Genomic DNA, 14922 nt, shown 5'->3' on the forward strand with positions numbered 1-14922 from the left:
TGTAGACATTTATACTCATTTATTTGTGACATTAAGACACATACACACATTACTGAAATCATCAGTAAACATTGTAATAAATAAAGCAGGACCAGCAAGTACAAGTACCTTAATGTAACAGTACATAGTACTTATTATATCAATGCAATGTCATCTAAGGGTCACTGATCAAATGTAACACTTAGTCATATGTACACATTTACATATATACATAATATTTAGATCAATGTCAATCAGCTGATTAAAGGAACACAACTATCCTCTCCCTTTACTTTTAACAGGGACAGGGAGTACTTAGCAATAAACTTCACAGCTTACTGTGATTTAACTGCCATTAAAATCTATACTATTTTTTTTTAATTAATACTTCAACAAGACCTTTCATAATAAATTCATTTAAAAAATATTCATGCATGTCCATTTACAAGTCGATTTTTTTGGCACTTGCAAGCTGTAGTTGAACAAAATGACAATTTTTCTTCTCTCAATTTACAGTTGCCTTCATTGAACAATATGAATCACTTGATGAGGGGGTGGGGGTGGGGGGGGGGGTGAGGAGAGGGTGAGGGCTTTATTCATGTGAGTGGGATAAGGTCCACGAGGTTCCCCTTGGGCTGTGACATGTGTTCCGGGAAGAATGCGACCAGCTGATCGAAGAGTTCCGTCCGGGCCATGTGATGGGTACTGGTGTCCGCTAGTATGGTCTCTGTAAAGGAGTCGTATTTGAGTACTAAGCCTTTATGTTATAAATGATTAAATAATTATGTACATGAATAAAAAAACATGCATCTAGGCTTTGAAGTTTTAAGAATTTTTTTTTAAGATTTAAAGAACTCAAGATTAATTTTATTTACATCTGAAGTGTCATAAAAATATCAAAATATTAGATTAATCAACAAATTTCATAGAAATATCAAATTCCATGATTTTAAATAATCATACAATAATGTAAAAAATTTACAAGTACATTATTATCATATTCTCAGCTAAAGTTTTTATTACCAATTAAATCTCAGCTTTTTATATATTTATTTGCCAACAACATGTTGTGGCAATTGATTTCAAAATCTAAGACTAACTTATACATGTATTCACCTTCTGTTCCTTCTGTCTCGTCTCCTGGAGATCGGAACAAAGTGGATGCTAGAGATTCAAACTAAAAGAAAACAAGTGAAAAGCTGTCAATGTGACAGCAAACCGGGTTTTCTTTTATGTGAACTGAATCCTAATCCATGTCAACCCAGAAAGCTAGTATTTTTTTCATAAATAATCAGAAATCAAAATCCTAGCAATATGCACACCTCTGATATATGTACAATTAATCTGCAAAAGAACAACTTCCTATCTTGAAAACTGTAGGAGGAGTTATCCGTACAAGAGGGTACCCTATATGCAATATTTTGCCAAAAAATGACTAAGTTCAAAAGCTGGTATTTTTTCGATAAATTAACGGAAATCAAAATTCTAGCAATATGCACACCTCTAATATAAGTACAATTGATCTGCAAAAGAACAACTTCCTATCTTGAAAACTGTAGGAGGAGTTATCCGTACAATGAGGGTACCCTTTTGGCAGCCGCCCTTTTCACCATTTTAATAACCGGATTTTTCCGTTGGAAAACCCGGTTAATAAAAAAAAATATTAATTTCATCATCTAATATCATTTTAATCTTTTTCACTTCTGAGGTTCAAACGTAAACACATAAAAAAGAAAAGAATATCTCAAGTTTTTTTTTTCATCTGTTAAAGTTTGAATAGTTTTGTCAATATATTTTATAGAATGACAATTTTTTGGATGCAGTTGTTTATAAACTGTAAAAGTGGTTAGTTACACATGGAAGAAATTTATTTACATAAGTTATAACTTACAGCTTAATAACTGTGTAAAAAATAACAATGAGATTATCTATTTTTTTTAATTCTATCAAAAGTTACAATCAGAAAAAGAGCAGGCAAACACAATGTACTGACCTCTTCTCGTTCCTGAATATTTTTATGGTCAACAATACTGGCCAGGTCGTTCTGTAGATACAACATGGCGGCATGAGGGTCGCGCTCCGCTAACTCCTGAAACTTGTACTTCCTGAGAAGGTACTTGCACTGACGCAGCAGGTGCTCCGTAGACAGGCGACAAAGCTGTGAAAAAAGGGCAAAAAATATCATTAGGTGAAACAGCTGAAAAGAGATTTTTACATCAATTTATGGGTACGGCGATCCCACTTCTGATTAACAAATACAAGTTTATCTTCAGATATAAAAAATTCAGAACAATTCTCATATTTCTATTAAGGTCAGACGACACGTTCCTCAATTTTCGATAACTTTTTCCAGGAATTTGTTAATGGTTTACTACTACTTTGACAAGCTTTCTTGCAAAAAATTAGGGTACCTTTCCAGGCATTTCTGCAAAATACTAGAGTATGCAATTTCCTATACAATCTTCTTGAAAATACATTTGAATTGCTGATATAAAAATAAATACATCTACAGCACAGCGAAATTCACTATATTAGAACTATATCTCCGCCGGGGCGGGGCTTTGAACTCACGATCTCTATAACCTATACGCTTCTGGCAGTGAGCGGCCACGGTTCTAACCACTCGACCATCTAGACATACAACCAAATTCAAGTAAATTTTGATCATTTTTAAAGTAATTATAAAATTAATATTTTTTATTGGAACTCTTTATTATGAGGAGATACAAAAAAGATTCTCGAGGAACGTGTCATCTGACCTTAAGTCATTAATACAAGGATTATCTTCAGTGGAAAACGAAAACAAAAACAACAACAAATTCTTTTAAACTTTTAATTTGAATGTTCACTGTTAGATAGCTTTGTAGGATTAAGTTTAATCTATAAGAATTCCAAAATCAGATGCTATAAAAAATTTAAAAATTTCCTTGACAAGATACAATAAGTATATAAACACACCTTGAGAACCCAGAAATCGTCCAATCGAATCTTTGGTAAACTCTCTTTACCCGGGTTGCCACCAAATAAATAATGAACCTGAAAGGTTCAAAGCTCATGAATTTCAAAGTTATAATTTTTTAGTTTTGATGTCTAGAATGATTAATTTGTGTATTTTTAATGCTTTATCAGAATCTGAAAGTCAATTATCAAGTTACAAGCAAGATGCAGAGTAACATAACTCAAGTCTGTTATTGTGTACATAAGCATTGATTGCATTGCTATAACTTTTAATCATGACAAATGTTGCTTTCTTTTGTTAATAATATTAATTAAGAACACATTGAATCACTTTACATGTATTTTGTTTGCCATGTACAAGTCATTTTGGCAGAGAAATGATATGGTAATTTCTTTACACTACTGGTATTTGTAAACAAATATAAGACTCGAGCTTTGTTTACATACATATAACAATCATTATGAATTCTCGCTTGTAACATGATTCTAAAACTTGATCTCAAATCGTGTCCAAGTCTCTTTTTAAAAAGAAATGATCCTTCATGAATATTCATTCATGTGTGCTTAAGTAATATTAACTGCTCATAAATAAACATTGACTTTTCATGAATAAACATTGACTTTTCATGAATAAACATTGACCTTTCTAATGTGATCGTACACCAGCTGATGGGCAAACCTAGGCACCGGTTCCAGGTTCTGCATCTTTGTCCAGTACTGCTGCCCTGTGTTCTCATTTCTATACACACACGACCTGCATAGATACCAATCTGATTAACATATCATTATCATAACTCTTAGCTATCAATGAATGAATATCAAAGAAAGGTGTCTGTCATGATTTTCGCTTTGAAATTAAGATTCATGTGTAAAATGATAGTAGGAATGCTCTGTTTAGAATTGGGAGTTTGATAGTTTTGCAACACTCTTTCATGAATATAAAAAAAATCTTTAGACACCTTTAAAGTATTAAAGAAATTTGGGCACATTGGATAGAAAATGCTAAATTTTAAATCAAGGTAATAAAAAATAAAAATTTCTAATTATCAGAATATTTTTTTTGAGTATTTTTTGTATAGCCATGTACATTGACACTGCCCATGTATCAAGCATTTTTTAAGAACCAAATACTTTAGCATAAATCTAACACAGTATGAATACAGGTACCGTATATGATCCAATGAAAAATCCCCTTAGAACTATTTCTCTAGGTATGCTACTCACCAACGGTTCTTTTTAATGCTGTATACCCAGAAAGAATTCTTGACGTTTTCTCTCTTCTCTTTTTCTTTATTAAGGCCCTATTTTTTAGTAAGAAATCATTTGTAAACATTCAAGTTTAACAACTCATTTTATAATACCAGTATTTCCAATGATTAACACAGACACTCATCGTTTGATGGTTGCATCATTGTAAACATAAAAACACAGTGATGTTAATAATTCTGAATGATTGACCTTTCTTAATATAAATATATTAAGTAAAGGACACCGATGTTAAAAAGTTCACTGGGATATGAATTTGGTTGGTACACTGTACATGATTAGATCTTGTTTTTATTTTTTATTTTTCATGCAATTAAAGTTTCAAATAATTCAAAAATTTATTAGAATAAATTACAAAATGGCTGTTACTTGCAAAAACACAATACAATGTATTGTTGAGGAATTTGAGAATTTTCAAGTTTTTTGTACATACTCACCGATAACACATGAATCTCATCTTTATTAGGGTCTATCGTTGCTCTTTGAGTAAAACCAGCAGAAGGAACTAAAAATAAAACAACAAAACATGGCCGATTCTAATTTTCTTGGACAGTGTGGTGTGCCATGGATTAATTTGTCATAGCATCATGTACCAAGAATCAAGATTGAAATCATATTGACTCCATCAACGTCCATGTGAACAATGGAAAATAAATCCCAAACTGAAATTAAGATAGAGGAGCAGAGAAAACGGACCATTCTCCAATGAACATGGAAGCCATGCAAATTCTAATCAAAGAATAGGATGAAAGAAATTCATGTCATTGATTAATTTTCCAGGAAACCAAAGTAACTACTGTAAAGTGTAAAATTAAACTACCATGGGTTTTTTTATTTGAATTATAATTAAAACACATTTAAATTTCTTAAATAAATGTAATTAAAAAACTAAAGGAGAAAATTCATGCCAAAGAGTAAAAGTTGTCATTTTCGACACCAAATGCATTCAACACACATGAGCTAGTTTTCTTCTACTATCTTCATACCATAGTAAAGAGATAATACAATGTAGAAGCAAAGTTGTTTGACACATTCAAGTTATGAGGTCTGGACGGTTCTTGCCCTTTTTAAAACTTATTACTAAGGAGGCTGGATGGTTAACAAATTAACCATCATATCTTCTTAAAATTTTAAGATGTGAATTGTTTAGCTATAATATGTAAGTTAATACAGTAAAAATTCATATTATTTACCTTTCAAATTTGGTATTTTCCAATATTTTTTTAAGTGGAGCTCTTTTTTAAAGGAGATAAATAAAGTTTAAAAACAGCCACAACCATTGAGCCCTCTTAATCTCATTGAGAAGAAAGCTCAGCATACAGAAATATTTAAATTTCAAAATTAAATTTTTCATTTCTTACTAAAGAAAAAATATGTTCTCTCCAAAAAAAAAAATCAAATATAGAATTTAACGATATCTGATGGGTAATTTGTTGACCACCCACCCTCTATAAATCTGTTTTACCTTACCCTATCATCTCTACAACACAAATACTCTACCTCCTGAATCCTTTTTGGTTCCATCTGTAATAATGTCTATCTGTCCTGTGTCTACATTATAGGTGAAAAAATCATTTAGATACTCTTTTGACCTCTGACCCGCAAACACATACAATAACCGTCTTTTCTGCAAGTAAAATTCACTAAAAATCTTAGAGACGCTGCCAGAAGGAAAAAGTCTTGTTTACTGCTACATGTATATAAAGTGTTCATTTTAATATAACTAATTTGATTCATATTTGAGCAAAAACGGCATGGGATATGGGAGCCCTCAATTTTGTATTTTTTTTGTTAAGTGTATTTAAAACTAATAATTTTTTTTTAAAATTTTGAAATAAATCATGTAAATTAAAAAACTTTTAAAAATGAGAAACGAACTCACTGAGTGGAAGAGCATAGAGTGGCCTATCCTTGATTTTAAGGTAGGGCTGTCCTCCATGATACAGGACCAGGTGTTGGTGGGAATGTGGTAAGCATACAGTCCACTGAACGAAGGTTCTCCACTTCTGTCTGATCCTACACTGTAGGAGATCATTCAAAAACTAACTGTTTTTAAAATTCCTGAATTCTATTGAGGCATGTGCAGAAATACTGTACTTAAAATTCCTGCATTCTATTGAACCTCTGAGGCATGTTCAGCAGAGAAGGTGCTCGCGAGCGCTCGCCAAAATGTGTTGCAGGTACAGAAAATTTTGGTGAGCACTCGCGAACTCCTGCTCTACCGATCATGCCTCAGGTACAATACCTTTATTATATCCTACACCGTCACGAATATTTCAAAATCAACACTGATAAACATCTACAAATGATCTCCACTTAAAAAAAACTTTTTTGTATTTTTTTTAAAGATTTTCTCATGAAGAAGTTTGTGATTGCATCTTTTTTCTTTGATTTCAGAATTAGTATTGACATTAATTAATTTTCACTTGAAACAAAAACTGGGATCATGTTAGAAACTCTGATATGTTGTTCTCAAATAAATCTGTACTATTATTTTTCTACATGCATATTTATCTTCTTGAAATGTATATGTGTGAGACCAAAATTTCACACATGCATACCTGTACACTATGAAGATGTTTTCTCCCCCCCCCCCCAAGATGTATGTTAAATACCTGCTTAGTACCCGGCCACCAAAAAGGTAGAGCGTCTGTTTCTGGATGTCAATGACCATCTGGTGGTCGTAGATGAGTCGCGGTCCACCCATAGTATGTGTGTCCTCAGTAATCAGTGTCCATCGGCCAGACGTGATGTCGTACATGTAAAAGTCACTCTGTAAAAGAATAGTAACTTGGAAAATATTCATATTTTTAAGAAATATAATACGAAATGTTTCTTAGTTTACTAAATAACAGTTTAGAGCTAAACAAATTATTTTTTAAACTTCAAGGTAGATCTGATGGTTAATTCTTTGACCACCGAGCTTTCTTAATGTTGTACATGTTAAATTCCCCCTGTAAGATATTGGTATATAAAGAAAATATTTTAAAGTCACTTTGTTAAAGAATAATGAAGCAATATCATACATAATATAATGATGTCACATTGCTGTTACTCTGAAAAATCAAAAGTGAGGTAATGTGGTACTTTAAAACATTCATAGTGATCTTGTTTCATATGCCACTAGATAAGAGTTGTGTGATGTCATTAAAATGTCACTTGTAAATTAATTCTACCAAATTGAATGCAAAAATAAATGTAAATACATTTGATATAATTTTTATGATATGACAATTTTTACAATCCGGTTAGACATGGGTTGCATTTTTTTGGCAACAAATATGTGTGTGGTTTGGCACTGGTTTATATCATAGTTCACAAAACAGTAACTCAGTATAAGCATGTACACCATACAGAAATAAATATGTGTCTGGATGTACAGTCAAACTTTGTTATCTTGAAGTAGATGGGACTGTTTAAAAACTTCGAGATATAGAGGGTAAAATACTTAAAAAGTAAGTGTTTGGGACTTACAAGTCACTTTGACATACATGTATCCATTGTGTTTGAGATCTCAGTGTTCGAGATAATGGAGTTCAACTGTATATTACAGTTGAACTCCGATATCTCAAACACTGATATCTCGAATACAATGGATATTTTGAAGTTAATTGTAAGTTCCAACAACTTATTCTTTTAAGTATTTTACCCTTGATATCCCGAATACTCTGATATATCGAAGTTTTTAAACAGTCCCATCTAGTTCGAGAAAACGAAGTTTGACTGTATGTACTTTTGCAATGAATGTACTCCAATGTTGTATACCTTGAGATTTTCAGCAGTTCTCATTGAAGCATCTAGATATCTTCCCAAGATGAAAATTTGTTTCCTTTCATAATCTAAACACATTTTGTGGCAGGATCTTGCATTTGGACCACCCTTAAAAAAAAAGAAAGATATTTTTGAAGGCACAAAAATTGCATCATAAGACAACCACAGAGATTGTCAAACTACTAAACTACTGTTACTTCTTGACATTTCAAGTTTAATGAATCAAAATAATACATATATTTCCATCTCAAAACTAAACAATTCCATTAAGGATTTCATCATAATATTATTTTGCTAAACATACACATGTACCTTGATGGCATAAATAAATCCCTTCATTATTACCTCTTTGTGTGTATCACTGCTTAAACATGTCCATTCTTTGGTCGGGACAGAAAAGACCCAGAAATCGGACAGGTCTCGGTTCCCGTCCCACCCACCAAACAGGTACAGACTCTCTGAAACAAGACACAGAAAAAAAAACTGTGTTACTGTACAGTCATGTATATTAGAGCCATTTTAACAAGAGCTTAGACTATGGGCAGTCTGTATCAAACTCTGATTTGATGAATGCAGAGTCTACTTATGGTTAAATGTGCAGTCATTAGCTACAGAAATGAATACATAGAAAATAACTTCATCCAGGGCTGTATATTTCAGTAGAAACAGCGTCAATTTCACGCAATTCATATTGCAGAGCTTCATATTTTAATGAATATGAAATATATATATGAATATATGAATATGAATATTTATGAGCTTCTCTAAGCGAATCAGAAAGAACATACTTAAATTTTGACAGCTTGTTTTGATGAGTAAACTAGACTGTTCCATTTCACCAAAAGTCCAAGCTTTTGATAAAATGGATCTAACACATTATTATGTACATGTAATACTATTAGGTGAAGTACATGTAAAATACCTGTTTTGGAACCTATTTGCATATTTGCGAATTTGTTGATTTTAAGTCTCAAATAAATTCCTAAACATTTTCCTCAAACATTTCTTCAGTTTGACAATCATTAATATTCTTCACATAGAATTTGTTTGTACATGTACGAGAAAAAAATAATGAATCTTTACAATGGATTTGAATTTGGCTGTGAGAGAGCTAATCATTACCAGTCTGTAGATCCAGACACATCTGGTGTCCCCCTCTCATCCCTGGCTGGTAGGTACTGGGATTATCTCCTTTGAATTAAATAAAATTTGCATATTTTTAAAATCATTAAAGAAAAAAATGTATGTATATTCATTTGCTAAACCAAAAACTGTCATAAATGCCATTTACAACCAACTGAATATAATGGCTAGTGAGGATGCAGGATGCTTAACAAATTACCCATCTGATCTACCTTTGAATTTTAAATACCCGGTATGACACTTTTCATTGTAAAGGTAAAATAATATACAGTCAAACTTCGTTATCTTGAACTTGATGGGACTGTTTAAAAACTTCAAGATATCCGCGTATTTGAGATATCGAGAGTAAAATGCTTACAAAAATAAGGAGTTGGGACTTACAAATCACTTCGACATATCCATTGTATTTGAGATATCAGTGTTCGAGATATCGAAGTTCAACTGTAAATATTTAAGTTTAAATTTTATATTTTTTTATGCAGAACTCTTCATCTCAATGAGATCAATATAGTCTAAGAATGGCTTTGAACATCCATCTCCCTTAAAGCCAATACAGAATCAAGTATGCATGTTTACATTGCACATTTTGAAACAATAAATTTTTGAAATGCATTATCAGCAAATGTTACCATTGGGCTCAAGAATGGACACAAACATTCAGCTCTCTTATAGTCTTTACAGAATCTATGTTTTTGACACTGAATATTTTGAAACTGGAAATTTTTGAAATCATTATGTATGATCTACAAACTTTACCATTAGGCAGTGGTTCTATCGGGGTCCATTTGGGTGTATAGTCTTGGTCGCAGATATACTGGTCAAACAGTCCCTCTGTAAGGAATATTCAATTGTACTTGTATTGAACATAGTACAGTACATATATAAGGAACAAAATAAATGTACAGAGTAAAAAATTGGGAAAACATCATGGCTATGTAAAGAACAATTTGATGAATAGTTGAGAAAGTTGAGAATGCCACATAAAAAAAAATTGTTCAGCTTGGATTTGACTGGGGGAAAGTTTTGTTTGAGATATTTGAGGGTATATCAAACATACCCTCTGCAGCTTGCCATAATAAATCTTCACTTTTCTCAAAATCACCGTGTTTTACCTTGAAAACAACAATTTGTGGACAAAATATATCTACAAATATCTACAATCTTCTTCCGTTAAAAAAAAGATCCATTAAAATTATATATTTTTTTAATATCTCAATTAGATTTAAATGTTGAATCCAAAATTACCTTCATATTATCTGATCAAAAATCACAAAACTAAAATCTTTTAATTTAATATAAAACTAAAAACCACAAACAGTAGTATTTTTATATATCTCTCCCTCTCCCCCCCCCCCCCCATTATAAACTACATGTATCAGTTGAATTATTTGATTTCATCTACTAATATTTTAATTTTCCACATGATCAGCCAATAGACCTCACCAGCATGGAGTGTAGCTCGGTGAGAATTGGGTGTTCCAGGGACACCTTGGTCCTCTTCTGGAGCGCCTCATACGCCTCGGTAAACTGCCTCTGTCGGAAGTGCTTCAGACACAGCCGAATGGCCTCCTTCTCCCGGAACTGCAATAGGAAAATTAATTAAAATCCCTATAATTAAACATGATAAAAAGTTTAATCCTAAAAAAAAAGTAACAGAAATCTTAGAATGCACTGGCATTTGACAGGTAAGATAAAAAAGGTACATAAGTAACAAATACAATGTATATTATAGTACAGATATCAGAATGTAGCTGTTAAGAACCTTGAATGTTCATCACACTTGAAGTTTCAAACCTGCCATGCTTCAAAAATTATATAAAAATGAACACAATTAATATGGGGCTATTGCAGCAATTTGCATTTCAAGATTTGTAAAGTTGAACAGACATGTTACATGATTGTATGATTGCTTTACATTTACAATTTAATTTAACAGCTTACTAAGGCAGATGTAACGTAACTTACTGTAACCAGCCACTGTAAACATGGTTGTACAACATCCCAGTTACTCTCTCCTCGTAACTTTACATACCAGATACTGAAGTTAAAACAGGAGGGGCCCCAAGCTTGGAGAGGGACTGTAATCATAGAAATGTAATACAAATGTAATAAAAATGTAAAACAATTTTTGTTTAAATTTTCATTTTTTTTTTCATTTATCAATACATGTACATGTATTACTTCATTGCTGCTCCATCTCAAAGATTAATTACAATCAAACCCTGATACCTCAAACATGATGGGACAGTGATTACAAGTATGAGAACTCAAGATATCAAAGTTACAATACATAAACATTTGTTGAGACTTTAAACTCACTTTGACAAATCTCTGATATGCAAGCTATTTCAGTTTGACATTATTTTTCATTTTCACAATCTGTGATTGCACATACCTATCTTGATATATCTGCAGGGGAATAAATTATCATGAATTTCTTTTTTAAGTGTAAAAGATTCTGCTATATGGTCGTTTTTCAAACCCCTGAAAAAACCAAAAGGATTTGTAAATGAAATATATAGCTATTAAACATCAAACATTCTGAGAGTATTGCATAAGCAAAATTCACAGGTGGATTCAAACTCACGATCTGCGGTTCACAAGCATGACACTTTAACCACTGATCTATGATGAAATTCAACCACATCAATTGAATATTTAAAGTGAACTGACCCTTCAAATAACTCAATCATGTGTTCATCATTCAGACCTCCCAGGACTTTGAACTTCTTTAGGTTACACACATGAGCTTTCTCATATTTCCCAAATGTGATGTTCTCCACAATGGCCGGTCGATCAAGCTTCAGGGTCAAGAACTACTCAGAAACAAGATCACATACGTTTAATTAAAACAAGAGTCACAGGAGCAATGCATACTATATATATATAATTGTTCTCTGGTAACAACATTACATTGTTTTATCATTTACAGTAAATTCACTATTTTACATAAATACTTAATTCCACGATTCTACTGTTTTGTTTCAAATCGCAGAAATGTAAAATTGCAAGCACTAAATTTGACTTTTGTGTTTTGTATATGAGCTGACTTTTTGTGTACGAGATGACCTGTATACGATATGGTCTTTTTACGACTTGACCAATGTGGGTATATGAGTTGACTTTTTGTGTTCGAGATGACCTCTTTTTACACCTTGACTGGACACCAATGTGGGTAACGTACCTGGGGAGGTTGGTTGGAGTCTGAGGACCAGCGTGAAGATTGATCCTTGGGACTGTCACTGTAAATGTTCCTGGAATATAGAAATGTTCAAATCCAAACATTTTGATTGCTAATTGATCAGAATCAAAAGATTATCATTCACAAACATAGCAAGAATGTTAATAATTATATGTTTTACAGTGTGACTGCTTGGAGGGCAAATTCTATCCATTAGCATAATCATTTTCTCACTATCAAATTCATTGGAAAACATACACAGTTGGTGCCATCGATGATAACTGTTTATTCATTACGCTAACTGTGGCCTGCTCAATCAACATAGTGAAGTCAACCTTACAAAAGCAGACTTGATTCAACAATAAATTGTCAAAGTACATGTAACAATGCTCTGCACAATTTGACCACCTTGAAAAGAGAGGCTTAATGGCAATACAAATATTTAAGAAAATCACTGAAAAATAAAAGTTGAATCAAAGGCACTATGAGCTGAAAAAATTTCTTCCAGTTCAAATGGTTCATGGGCATTGCCATAGAACACGCTTGCCATATTGGCCACTATTTTGTTTAACAAAGTTAACTCATGCATTAAATGGCCGGTGCTATTCAATATTTATTGCAGGGCTCAAAGACTACTAAAGCTCCAGAATTTATTGTTTTGAGTGGATACGTAAAAGGAATATCTTGTCTGAAATTCTTTCACATTGGCGTAACAAAATAAGTTTACCTTTTTGTTATGTTAAAGTGTTACATGTGACATTACTAAACATATTTGTCTCATGCAGTTTTACATATAAAACTTCCATTGGATGAAGTCATTTCTTCGTATATATATTAATATAGGACTGAAATATGCCATGTTGTTTAAAGAGACAGTACAGCTGAAAACACATGTGTGAATAACTACAGATTTACCTATTGTATAGTTAGGAAATAAGAAATAACGTTTATTGTAAAAGTTGAAATACATGAAAATCCCTTTCACATACTTAATTAACGTAATTTTGAGCTTCCGGAAATTCAAGGGTCGTACAAACCTGAATAATCTTATATCGTTTATTTGTATCACGTGGACTTTGATTGACAGTAATTGACACGTGCTGAAAAATACAAGATCTTCGTCCCACTACGGTCATCATGGAAAAGGAGGTTAAAGCGATTCCCTAAATGAAACACATCCTTTCTTTCTCGATAATTTATAAATGGTTCACCAATTCAGGTTCATTTTAAAATGAATAGACATATATATGTCAAATACCCCTCAAGGGGCCTCATTTATAAAAATAGATTTAGGTTGTAGCAACTCCTATGATAAACACGAAGAATACATGCTTACAAAATAATAATTGTGGTTATTTTAAAAACTTTGAACAGTTTTTACATATGAGAAGTAGAAAAGACATATTTTTATCAACAAACCTGTCCAGGAGATTCTTCGCGAGCCCTGCATGTGTTTTGTTTACAGTAAATACGCATGTGTAATATTATAGAAGGCTGAACCCCGAACACGTTGCAATGTATTTATGTGATAGGTTATACGTAATTATTAATTTTAATGATATAATTAGATTTATTGCACGGAGAACTTTGTAATTTACTGAAAGTTTATACATTCATGAATAGTACAAAAATACCAAACCTGATCGGAAAATTTTTTCAAGTCGGGTTTTTGATAAACGCGCCGTACTGTCTCTTTAAATAGTCTGCCATTTTGTTTATTTTGAAAGATTTTTGACCCGATGTAAATTTTTTGAAAATGAATTGGGCGGATATTTTTGGTAGCCAAATGGCGACTGGCTTTTAATTTATCAATAAGTCGCATATGCAACCTATTTAGTCGCAACTTCGAGCCCTGTATTGTCCATTAACTCTATTAAAATTTTTCCAAGGTTTCAACTAAAAGTAATCTAAATGAAAATAATTAGACTATGCAAACTAGATAAGTTTCAACAGTGCTTTAATCACGAGATAAGACTAGTTTCATGTACGTGTCTCTTATCAAAATTATTAGATGGAAAAGAGGAACCACTTTTAAATACTGAATAAAGTAATAATAGAAGTTTACTTTTGGCTTATGGTTTGAGAAGGCAGGTGGATCCCACTGTTTGCGCTTCAAACCATAAAAATTTGCTCTCCGCCTAATGGTCACAATGTTTACAAATTATAGGACTGGGCTGATTTTTTTTTTACATAAAATGAAAAATTCTTTACGTCTTCAAGAGTTTTATGACTATATCCTATCCTGTTAGATAACTGTTTATATCGACTAGAAAATCTTTAATACATCCATCTTCAAATGATGCAGATACACATACATCTGCATCATGTTCGTCCTAAAAACTCCTAATTCAATTTCAACAATACAAATTCCATTTAGCCGCTATGAGGAGAATTCATTGATGAGAATAAAAAACACTTACTCTGGGACATAGTTGTATGAAAAACTTGAATATTTGCAGATGGAATACGACAAAATATCCTTTTCTTCGCAGTTTTCTGCCATCCCTGGTGCTCAGTTTGTTTTTATTTTTAAAATATTTGACTCCCGAGCCCGATCGAGAGAAAGTTCACGAAGATTATTCGCATGGCCTGGTGAAGCTTACGTGGTTTTTATTTATGACCAA

General features: G+C 32.4%; 1 protein-coding gene across 1 annotated transcript; it reads right to left on the minus strand.

Moving 5' to 3' along the window:
• On the minus strand, positions 1–14864 carry LOC128159550 (muskelin-like). The gene is made up of 21 exons (XM_052822663.1): positions 14719–14864; positions 12302–12371; positions 11791–11933; positions 11513–11601; positions 11083–11195; positions 10561–10698; positions 10175–10229; positions 9874–9948; positions 9097–9165; positions 8320–8432; positions 7969–8082; positions 6819–6976; positions 6086–6224; positions 5704–5830; positions 4641–4708; positions 4162–4238; positions 3580–3691; positions 2938–3015; positions 1973–2137; positions 1096–1156; positions 1–706 (listed from the first exon to the last, which is right to left on the minus strand). Exons 1-21 carry the CDS (start codon positions 14799–14801, stop codon positions 576–578), a joined length of 2178 nt encoding a protein of 725 aa, XP_052678623.1. The 5' UTR covers positions 14802–14864; the 3' UTR covers positions 1–575.
• Between the last annotated feature and the right edge of the window lie 58 nt (positions 14865–14922).

This window comes from Crassostrea angulata, chromosome 8 (assembly GCF_025612915.1).
Source record: "Crassostrea angulata isolate pt1a10 chromosome 8, ASM2561291v2, whole genome shotgun sequence".
Classification (NCBI taxonomy): Eukaryota; Metazoa; Mollusca; class Bivalvia; order Ostreida; family Ostreidae; genus Magallana; species Magallana angulata.